The 11,677-nt window shown below is 44.6% G+C and overlaps 1 protein-coding gene across 2 annotated transcripts; it reads left to right on the forward strand.

Annotated features, from left to right (window-relative positions):
- Positions 1 to 367: 367 nt before the first annotated feature.
- LOC120706393 (L10-interacting MYB domain-containing protein-like) lies at positions 368 to 5,852 on the forward strand. Of its 2 annotated transcripts, XM_039991029.1 has the most exons (7): positions 368 to 547; positions 1,437 to 1,509; positions 2,952 to 3,098; positions 3,185 to 3,492; positions 3,577 to 3,655; positions 3,745 to 4,368; positions 5,544 to 5,852. In XM_039991029.1, exons 1-6 carry the CDS (start codon positions 377 to 379, stop codon positions 3,957 to 3,959), a joined length of 993 nt encoding a protein of 330 aa, XP_039846963.1. In that variant the 5' UTR covers positions 368 to 376; the 3' UTR covers positions 3,960 to 4,368; positions 5,544 to 5,852. The 2 variants fall into 2 exon arrangements, with proteins under 2 accessions (XP_039846963.1, XP_039846964.1); XM_039991030.1 differs by lacking the exon at positions 368 to 547 and having other exon boundaries at positions 2,273 to 3,098.
- Positions 5,853 to 11,677: the final 5,825 nt, after the last annotated feature.

Here is an 11,677-nt window from a genome sequence, read left to right on the forward strand (position 1 = left end):
CAGAGAGGAATAAATAATATAACATAATAATATAATTGAACTACTGATGGATCTATGCAGGACATCGTACGGAGTACGTACAGGACGTGCGACTGTGCAAGATGGGGAAAGCACGAGTGGCAGGGCCCGTAGCTGCCCGAAAATGTCGCACGCACGAATGGATCTCCAGAGGTGGGAAACATTCATGTGTCGTTCTGGCTAGCTAAATACCGAGACTTTAAGGCCTCGTTCGGTTGCAGCCGGAACGGGCCCATTCCGGACGGATTGAAGCAGCCCGTTTCCATTCCAGGCCTGCACTGGAATAACTGTTCGGTTAGACCTGACCCGGAATGAAAATAGGCCCGGAATGTTGTATCCCCTCACTCTCAGGCCCGGAATGAAACCCCATGTCCTGCCGTCCGGATCCGTTCCGAGTCTGAGGCGGCGCACAGCACTGGCGGCGCGAGAGGCGACGAGGCGGCGGCGCGAGGTGACGACCAGGCGGTGCGCATCCCCGACGGCGACCATCTCCCGTCCAGAGGCAACCCTCCCCGCCACCTTATCGCCAGTAAGCGCCGCCATCTCTTTCTTCCCCTCTCCCGTGCTCGCATTCTTGATTTGATCTAGCCCGGTAGAGAGGAGAGTTGGTGGAAGAGAGATGGGGGCGGGATCTGGGCGGCCTGGTGAGACCGGCGGCAGCCTCTGCCGGTAGTCCACCTTCCCGGCGCGTTAGGACTTGAGAGGCTCCCGCTCTCCGCTCAGGCCCCGCTGGGGCCACCGTCCGGCCGATTGCTTGCGGTGCGGCTGCAGCGCAAATTCTGCATCGCCTGGACCATCGCCGTCGAGTTCGCCGGCAAAGACATGACAGTGCCCTCTTTCTGATGGCCATCCATGTCGTCGGGCGCTCTCGTCGTCGTGACCCAGCAGCTGGCTCCGCCAGGTCCGGAGAGCTACGGCTGTTTCAGCGTAGGGTGCGCTGCTACAAGATGTCAAGGGGTGGAGTAGACGGCTACGTGCTTCAGCCTTCCTTGGGCTGAGCTGAATTTCTCCTGATCAACTGATGTCTGAATGTCCGTTCGCATTGCATATGCATATCAGAACATAGGATTCAGCGTTTAGAGCAACTCGCTTACAGCACCCACATTCTATTAGATCTCATCACACAAGATCAGCATTGCATCATTAAAGCAAGCGGGCAAATATGGTTTCAGCAAAGAACACAGATACTCCGTATGAGGGAGTTCATGTGCTACTATAAATTGCTGTCTTTTAATTTCTTCTTTTGCCCTGTGTTCTTATTATATTTTGGTCTACCTGAAACTGGCACCGGCATTGGCAGTGAAATTGTTAGTGTTTATTTTCTTGAACTCTAGCAGAAACCATTAGTTAATAATAACGGCCAACAAAGCAGATACATCATTTTGAAGAATTTCTATCAATTCTTTTTTTACTTGTAGATCCCTCCCGCACCCGTTCGAGTTGGAGAAGGTGAAGCTCCCCCTTCTTGGGATCCGGTACCAACTCCAAAAGGTACTGAATTCTATCTATGTATACACAGTATGCTTTAGTTCTTGTTACTCCTGCTTTAGTTTTTCTATTTAGCATCTACCTGACATTGAATTATATACTTTAGCTCGACAATGAGTATGTCATTGCGAGATCATATTAGAAAGAGGAGGGAGGATGACGACGATGACATGATGTTGTTTATTTTCCCTGCCTTATATCTTATGGATTCTGCTGGAGGGGGTGAAAAGAAGAAACGTCATACATCGGAAGAAACAGGCGAGGTTAAGGTTCATCGACTCCTTGAGGGACATGTCAAGAACTGTCAAGTTACATTTAGGATGGAACCATACATCTTCAATGAATTGGCAACCTATCTTAGAAGTAAAAGAATTATCGTTGATACAAGGATCAAGGTGGAGGAGAAGTTGGGCTTCTTCCTATACATGTTAAGTCACAATGCCTCGTATGAGGATCTTCAAGTGTTCTTTGGGCACAGCAATGACACCTTCCACCATCACATTAACCACTTCTTTAAGAAGGTCATTCCCAAACTATCCCGTCGTTTCCGTCAACCTCCTAATCCTAATCAAGTGCATCCGAAAATCCAAGACAACCCTAGATTCTATTCATTCTTCAAGAATTGTCTCGGTGCCATTGATGGAACTCACATTCCTATTTCCATAGCCTCTGAGAAACATCCTCCTTTTAGAAATAGAAAGGGCACACTAAGCATTAATGTGATTGTGGCATGTGATTTTGATCTCAACTTCACTTTCATTTCTAGTGGCTGGGAGGGATTAGCTACAGATTCCAGAGTTCTAAGATCAGCTATGAGCAAGGGATTCTAAGTACCTCCAAGCAAATTCTATCTGGTTGATGGAGGGTATGCAAATACTCCATCTTTCCTTGCTCCATATCGAGGTGTTCGATATCATTTGAAAGAATTTGGGGTTGGACATCGAAGGCCGCAAAACCCAAAGGAGCTCTTCAACCACTGCCACGCACTACTTAGGAATCATGTGGAAAGGGCTTTGGGGGTGCTTAAGAAGCGATTCTCCATTCTTAAAGTTGCCACATTCCACATGTTGGAAAATCAAGTAAAGATTCCTATAGCTGTTGCCATCTTTCATAATGTAATCCGATTACTTCATGGTGATGAGAAATGGTTAGAACATCAGCCAAATAATATCCATCCAGCAAACTTCATTGATCTACCAGATGGTGATGAGAACAATGACTCAGCAACTGAACAAGGCAACGCTTTAAGAGACACCATCGCCCAAGAAATGTGGGATCAATACCAGCAACATTTAAATTAGTTTTTGAATAGGTTATAATGAGTTTGTATCATGAATAAGCTTGTAATAATAGTTTTTTTTATTTTTTATGGATTCTAATTAGTGATTTAGCTTGTATCATGAATAAAATTGTAATAAGTGAAAGATTTCTGTCATATTTGACAGCAATGGTTGGAAAAGGGTCCCCAAAGTTACGTATGATTGCAAGTGAGTCACCAAAGTTGCGTAGGTTCCTACCTACAGCGAGTGCTACAAACAAGAAGTCTTCTCCTAAATGTAGTGGGGTCAAGAAGAGTGGAGGTTCTCCGAAAGGTATGGTGTTTAATGTTCCTAAAAGTTACCAGATGCTTTCTTGTAAATCTTCTATTATTGATGCTCTAAAATTTCTATTTTTGTAGTAAAAACAAGGGCAAATTGGAATCCAAACCTTGAGAAGTCTCTTGTAGATATTCTCCATGAGTATAAAGATAGTGGCTATAGAAGTGACAACGGTTGGAACTCTGAAGGATGGAATAGGATGGTGAAGGAATTCCATATTAGGAACAAGTATGTGTCTTACACAAAGGCTCAAATTCAGGACAAAGAAGGTCAGCTAAAGAGAGATTACAAGATGCTCAAAGAGGCAAGGAGGCAGAGCGGGTCTAGCTGGAACGAAAAAAGATATATGGTTGAAGGACCACCAGCTATGTGGAATAACCTCATAGTGGTAAGTTGATTTCTTCAAGCAATTCTATAGATAACCTCATAGTGATAACCTCATATTTGATTAATGATTTCTTTCAATGTGCAGTCATTCCCTAAGATAAATAAGTTTCGCAATAACAAGGCAAGCTTTGCTCTGTATGATGCCTTGGGGGAGCTTTATGATGGTAGGTTTTGCTGTCATAATATATTACTTGAGATATGATTGCGGTCAAAAGACTATTTCTTTAGCTAATACTTCCTTGTTATCATGTAGGTCATTTGGCGGAAGGGACTTACTATTTCACTTCTTTGGGGACATCACAAGAAGAAGAACTGCTTCAACAAATTGTTGATGTAGAAGATGAAGAAGAACAGGGATCAGATGAAGATGATTACGGTGATGATGCTCAAGGAAGGACCAGCTTAGATCAAAGGAATGATGATGAAGATTTGGATGACATCCGTGAGGTAACAGTTGCTAAAAAATAGTGGACTGCGAAGAACTACTACTGCATCAAGAAACATACAAGGAAAGGAAGCGAAGAGGCCTAAGAGGGGTGCAAGGATTGAAGAAATGATGGAGAGATTTCTGGAGAAGAGGGAAGAAGAAACTGCACTTATGGCAAAGCAAGCTGAAGAAGAATCTGCACGTCGAGCCAAGCAAGAAGAAGAATTTGTTGCACGTCTGGCCAGAGAAAAGGAGGCTGGTGAAAGTAATGATTTCTCTATCAAAAGGTGCATTTTAGTTCTGAACACACTGGAAGTGACCAAGGAAGAAAAGGTAAAAGCTTTTGTGGTCTTCATCAAGAGCAAAGAAAATAGAGAGGCCTTCATTTCTGGATGTGAATCAGATGTGGAATCAACTTTGATTTGGCTCCGAAATGAGATGGTCTAACAGGTAAAATTTTTATATGAATGAAAATACAAGCAGTAGCATGTAGACTATCTTATTTGGGCTTAATACGATCTGAAGCGCCACAGTCCAGCATTTCATATGCCAATCTAGCCATATGTATTGTACCCAAATTACCCATGTTTGCTAAAGGCAGATGATATAGTCATTACTGATTGATTGCTAGTATATGCTAGTGCTTGTGAATGGATCATATTAGTAGAAATTTAATGGCCAGGCATTGTCTGTAATCTGAAACTGTGTAGCTTTGTAGTGTATTTATTTCTCTTGGTTGCTACTTTTGAGCTAGGGAAATTTGTTGTAGCACAATTCAACATTGTATAATTCAGAATGGAATTATAACTTGATGAATCACCAAAATGATGCAGTGTTTGATTGTGAGTTTGGATTAACTAGAACTTGATGGACATTTTAACAAACTTTAGTGTTTATTATCTTTTCTAACTGTAGATGAAATTAGAATGGAATTTGATTTAATTTACCTTGTGCTTTTATTCAGATTGTACCAAAGGTTAGTGTTTATCTTCCTCTGCATTGTAGACCTTTGATTACTCTGTTGGAAGTTACATTCATGTGTGTTTGTGGATGTAGCTAATTCCTCACCAAAATAAATCCTGAGGTTATGACTTCAGACATGCATTGCAGTTCTAAAAATCTGCAGCTCATATATGTCTTTTTTTCAAACTGACTATCAATACAAAAAGCTCAGAACACTTGACTAAAAGTTACAAATCTCATAGCATCTCCACATCCTTTTGCAACAGCTGATTATCAATACAAATTAATTGAATCAAGATGCAGCTTGGCTTATTCCCGGGGACTACATAGCTTCATAGGTTTACAGACTGATGCTAGATATGGCCTTGCATCTCCTGGGGCCATTCACATTTAGATGTCTCTTTTCTAGTATTGTTAGGCTTCAGTCACTTCGCAAGGTCACTCATTTAGTAGCATCCTAGTTCTTATATTTGATCAGTAATCAATACTTTCATTTTACATTCTTAAAATCCACTTGTTCAAGTTTGGTTTCTCCAACAATAACTCTTATCATGCCTTTCATTTTACATTGACTGTGTTATTTATATAATTCTGAGTATTTAATTCCTGGTACTCAAATTCTAGATGGTTTGTCGAGTTCTGATGTATTTTATTTGATGCAGGTACAATAGTATCACTTGGACAAGGTCAGGAGGAGAGTAACAGCATTTATCATAGGCCAGTAGGTGTAGAAGGCGTGAAAAGAGACAGTTTGCCACACTTTGCCATAATTTATTGCAAAACATGTCCAACAGTTACGAAATGGAATAGATGTTCTGTGCTAGAGAGTTCTGTGCTAGAGCTAGTACTGCACTGGAGAGAATTATTCCAACGGCTAATGAATAATTACATTTCTAGTACTACATGTGTGCTGCAATTGTGTGATGTAAAAAAGACCTGTTTTGATTCATGTGTAACCGAATGGCCACATTCTAGAGAGGTGGAATCAATCCGGCCAGGAACGGAACCACACCAGGATTGAGTGAAGCAGGCGGATTCACTCAATCCCCTTCTGGAATCGTTCCTGCCTGGAACGGTTCCTAAAGCAACCGAACAAGCCCTAAAGAAATTTCCCATGAACGGAGAAATGGATCGATCGGCCTTCGTGCCAGAATAAGCAAAGTTTCCATGTTGTGTTTGTAGGCTGTATTGCTGTAATGTGAGAACACCAGGTCATCCACTCGGTGTATTGTCTCCAAGACTCCAATGAAGCGCGGGGATGCCACATGCAGAGGTGGAAGCAGGAGAAGGAACGGAAGAGTATTGTTCACGGAGGCCTCTACATTGAGAGGGCTCTCGATGTAGCCACCGAGTGAGAGCCCTTCTTCCTATCTTTTTCTTCTCTCCCCCTCCGCCTCCCTCCCTGCACCTCTGCCTCCATCTGACCTCCCCCTTGTCGGCGTCGCTCCGACGCTGGCAAGGACCACCGCTCCAACCCCTCCCCCTCCCCTCTCCTCCCTTCCACTCCGCTCCAACCCAACCTAGTCCGCCTCCACCACTCCCCTCCCCCTGGCCCACCGGAGGTCCACCGCCACCCACCGGTGGCGTCATCGCCGCCCACACCCCGCCTCTTATGCCGGGCCGCCCGCCGCCCACGGCCTTCCCTCTAAGGTCGCCGGCCATGGAGCAACCCCAACCCTGAAAATCCAAAACCCTAACCCCGCCGGCCTCTGCCGCCACCAGGGGCCGGCGGCGACCCCGCAGCCGACCGTCCCACCCACTTCTCGCCTGGTCCATCTCCTTTGATACATAAAAGTAACGTATAGGGCTCTCAATTTATGCTAAATCGAGAGGGCTCTCTGTGTAGGATCATCGTTCACATTTTGTCTTGCTACCATCCATTAAGCTCAACAGCCCCCTTCACGAGCCGTCAATCACCTCCCACGTAAGATCCATGATGCACATATGACATGGCCCACAGAGAGGGGCGGGGACTGGCGGAGTGAGAAGAAAAGAGAGAGAAAAAAGAAAAGATAAAGGAACGTGAAGAGAAAAAAGAATATGGTTGTTAGAATCCGATGGTAGGTAAAGATGGTTGAATTTCCACCAAAAAAAAGGATAGTTGAATAAAATGAAAATGAAGAGAAAAAAGAATGTGCTTGTTAAAATGAGATGATAGTTGGAGATGGTTGAATAAAATAAGTGGTAGTTGTGGTGTGTTTAGTTCCCGGGGTATAAAGTTTTTAAAGTATACGGACATACATTTGAAGTATTAAACATATACTAATAACAAAATAAATTACAGATTCCACCTGTAAACTGCGAGATGAATTTATTAAGCCTAATTAATTTGTCATTAGCAAATATTTACTGTAGCACCACATTATTTAATCATGACATAATTAGGCTTAAAAGTTTCGTCTTGCAATTTACACACGAACTACAATTGGGTTTTTTTGTCCATATTTAATACTCTATGCGTGTGTCCGAACATTCTATGTGACATTTTTGGCCAAATTTTTTTGAGAACTAAACAAAGCTCTGATACAGAGTATGAGATATAGGGTATGACAGGTGCGAGAGAAATTAGTATACAGAGAAGAGAATCTCGATGATCGGATAGAATATTTATTGTAGATGATGAAAATAGTGTAATTTTGCGGAAAGCCTAATGGACGATCGGTACCCATTTCCATCCTCTGCTGTACAGTAGCAGCACCTAAACCAAAGTGCCATCATCAATAGTCAAAAGCAAGGAGACCAGTAGTCAAACCGGTCGTGCGAAGCCCACTACGCTGCGTGCGGAGCCCATTGGATGCTGCTGGTTTCCCGCGTGTACTTGACCGCGAAGATGACACGGAGCTACCGGTATGTTGGAGACGCGCGTCACGCCATGAAATCGTCACTAGCCAGTTCCTCCCAAAGCTCCAGTGCCCAGGCTGCCTGTTCTAAAGCAAGTAAACTTCTTGAGAGCTGACGCCTGACGGACAGATTAATCCAAGCCTGTGTACCTTGTCTTGAAGAAGCACATGGTCGTAACTTGCTAGCTCGATTGTTTTCTTTTTTTTTTGTTGCCTTTCCTTTGTTTTGCTGTTGATTTTGTCTAGCTAGACTACTATGGAATCCAATGACTCAAGTTTATTCCATACAAGTACACACTTTTTTTTATAGGAATTCCATAAAATTGACTTGGTCACGGCATAGAGGTGCTAGTCGATCTCACAACCTGCAAAACAATGGAACACAAATACTAGTGATTAATCAGGGGTCATTGTACCAGCGGCAACAATTACTAATTCTAATTCTAGGGTCGTATAATAAGAAGGAAAAAATCCAATCTATAAGTGCTAAAATGGAACACTATCTTTGAAACCACTAAAGTGCTAAAATTATCCGGTTTCGGCAATTGGATGACCTCTGTTATTTTTTTAATAAAAATTGAAAATTAAAATTTTATTATATTCCGAGAATGTAAACTGAATTTTTTACCCTAAGTACCGCTGAATGTAGAAGCAGGACGGACGCGCGGCGATCTACGCCACTGGGCCTGCCCGCGCTCCGGCGCTAGCCGATCGCCATCCGGCCAGCACCCTCGGCAAGGTATCCTACGCTCTCCGGACACCCTCTCGTATTCCTTCCATCATAGTCACACAGACGCCCGTGTGCGTAGTACGCGTAGCGTGTCGCGTTACTCCCCTGCACGCCGCTGTGCTTCCGGTTGCACCCTCGGGCAGTCGCCAGTCGGCAGTCGGGGTCGGGCGGCAGCTAGCCGCCCGGGCCCGGCGGGCCGGCGCGGGACAGGTGGGTGGTGCCGCACGACGCCACGACCACGAGCCACGCCACCCGGTCGTCTAGCTCCTCCGTCAGACGACCGCGCCGACCCAATCCCCACACCACACACACCAGTCACCAGAGGAAAAAGCGCCCGCGCGGGGTGCCGTGCGCGCGACGCGATCTGCCCGAGAGGGCCCCGCCCCGCCCGCGGCGCCGGCGCGGCGTGGCGTGCGGGCGGCCCCGCGCCCCGCGCCCATTCCTTCGCGTGCCCGCGGCCCGCCGGGGCGCGCCGCGCCGCCACCGGCGCCCACCAGCGGCACGGGGTCGCCTTCACCTCACCTCAGGCGTTCGGATGCGGCCGCGTTACTTGCTCGTCAGGCGCCGATTAGCTGGGCGATTAGCATTCGCGGCGTGGCCTGATCTGGTTCGGTTTCGATCTGTTGAGCTCGCACCGAGACCGGCGGATGGATGGGGATTTGGTCTGATCGCACGCCTAATGATCAGATTTAGTATTCGGGTAGGAACGGATGATACTTTTATGTGGCACTGTAGCAGCCGGTGGTTGACTTGCCAACGCCGTGCCCAGCATGCGTGCTGCTGTGGCACTGGTATAGTGGTACTGGTACGGTGCTTCTGCTTTTGACCAGTCACCACTCACCAACGCCTGGCACTCTGTGTGAAAGATTCGGGCAGACGATGGCTGCGCCAGTGGAGTGCAAAGGGAAATTTGCGGATAAGACCCTGTTTAGATGCAAATTTTAAAATTTGAAAGCTATCTTGCGACACATGCATGAAGTATGAAATCTAAATAAAATAAAAAAATAATTGTATAGTTTGTTTGTAAATTACAACGAATCGAATTTTTTTATTTTTAACTTTTTTAATAATATTTTAAATTTAATCTGGAACCGATTATATTTTCACGAGATAGGCTGTTTGGTCGCGCCAGACTGAGTGGCGCGACACAGTCGCGCCACATGCAGTGGCGCGATAGGGGTGACACGCTGGCAAGGCGAGGCTGCGCTGCGCCACGGGGGACGCTGACGTGGCTGATTTGTCGCGCCACATGCAGTGGCACGACAAGGTCGACTACTTGGGCCCGCCCCGGCCCCTTCTTCCCCGTCCTCCCACTTCTCCCCTCATCCTCCCTGACCAGAGCTGCATCCAGGTCGTCGCCCCTCCCCCCCCCCCCCCCCCCCAAAGATCCCCCCGAATCTGGCGTTTTGTGGGGGAAAGTGGGGACCATTCCCCGAAGGTATTGCTCCCATTTTCTCATCCTGTAACCATCTATATTTGAAGTTATTAGTGGTTTGTGGTGTTTAGGGTTTGATTTGTGATGTGAGAAATGGTGATGTTGTTTTTAGTGTAACCATGATTGGAGGTTTAGGTGATACGTAGATGGTACTCTGCTCGCAATTTTGACATGAGGAATGACTTGCATGACTCGATTAATATAATTTGTAGAATTGACTAGTGGAAAGGATGATATGAGTTTGATTCATGGATAATAGGGGATGCAAATTCGTTTAGTGTAGTTTATTTTGTGTTTATAAGAGAACAAGTTGTTGTTTTTATGGATAATATGAGTTTGATTCATGGATAATATGGGATGTGTTTATTTTGATGTCAATTTGATTGATGGAAAAGTGATTCATGGATAAAACAACAACAAGATGTTATAGCCAAGGTAGTACATTTAGGATGTATACAATGCAATTTTTTTCATAGTTTTACGAGTGAACACATTATAGTTTGGACGCTTGTATATTGTCAATAATTTGTATACAGTTTGTTTCTTGGAGTATTTTGGTTATTTGACATGGCAATTGAATTTGTGTAGCTACAATGAATAATGCCCGGTATAAGCTGCTTGGTGGTGGACAGTACCCATCCGAGTGTGATAAGGATGCTCTAGTCCCTCCTGCCCTTTCATTTCCAGTCTGTCGTTGTGAAACGGGCAAATAACTGGCAGTAGTGAAGCAATCGAGACATCCCGAACAATGGAGGACTATTAAACAGTTCGACATCCTCTATCATATTCTCAAACTCTCCATTTTTCTTAACTATACCATCGTGAAAAATCCGAACTAATTCGTCCATCTACAACAAAAACAATTTTTTTGTACTTTATCACTTATACAAAGAAAGCAACTACACAAAAAAATTTCACGGTGCATATTATCTATAAATGAAAACCATATTAACATCCCCACTACTTAATCCTAGAATTCATATTAATCGATGGATGCACGTACTGCCTCACGTCCAAATTACAAGCAGAGTACCATCTACGTATCATCTAAACCTCTAATCATGAGAACACTATCAACTACGACACTATTTCTCAAATCAAGAACCAAATTTTAATCACCAAGAATCACTAATATCTACTAATGTACATGGTTAAAGGAGAAGAAAATAGGGGCAATACCTTCGGGGAAGGGTGGGGAACGTTTCCCCAACTCCCCCCACCAAACGCCGGATTGGGGGGGGGGGGCGATGCTCTTGGCGGCGCTCGGGTCGGGGGAAGTGAGGAAGAAAGAGAGGGCGGGGGAGAAGGGGCTGGCGCGGGCCCAGAACAGTGGCCTTGTCCAGTGGCGGACCCAGCTTTCCTCCAAGACTAGGGCCAAGTTCTATGTGGTCATGACACCACAATATATACATATCGACAGATATGGTATATACAGTCATACATATCCAACTCAATAGGTTGCCTAGTGTATGGTACTTTAGTGTGCAATACTTGATATCTAATTAAATAATCAAATTATACCAATTAGATATAATCATCAAAAATGTTAGTTTACTAAGATGCTAACTCTATGGTAGGCCGGCACACACTAGTTCTGGTTGTTATTATTTCTAGTCCTCTCCATTTTGCAGAACAAATTGTAAGTCTCTAGACCTACAGTTTCATTACAAAATAAACCACAAATGATTCAGCTCAATCCAATATTCTAATTATATTAATGTATTGAATAGTAATGAGAAATGACGGGAGCCAGGAGAAGATATGTAATCACATAAAAAAAGCTAGATTGCC

This window comes from Panicum virgatum, chromosome 5K (genome assembly GCF_016808335.1).
Source record: "Panicum virgatum strain AP13 chromosome 5K, P.virgatum_v5, whole genome shotgun sequence".
In the NCBI taxonomy this organism is placed as follows: domain Eukaryota; kingdom Viridiplantae; phylum Streptophyta; class Magnoliopsida; order Poales; family Poaceae; genus Panicum; species Panicum virgatum.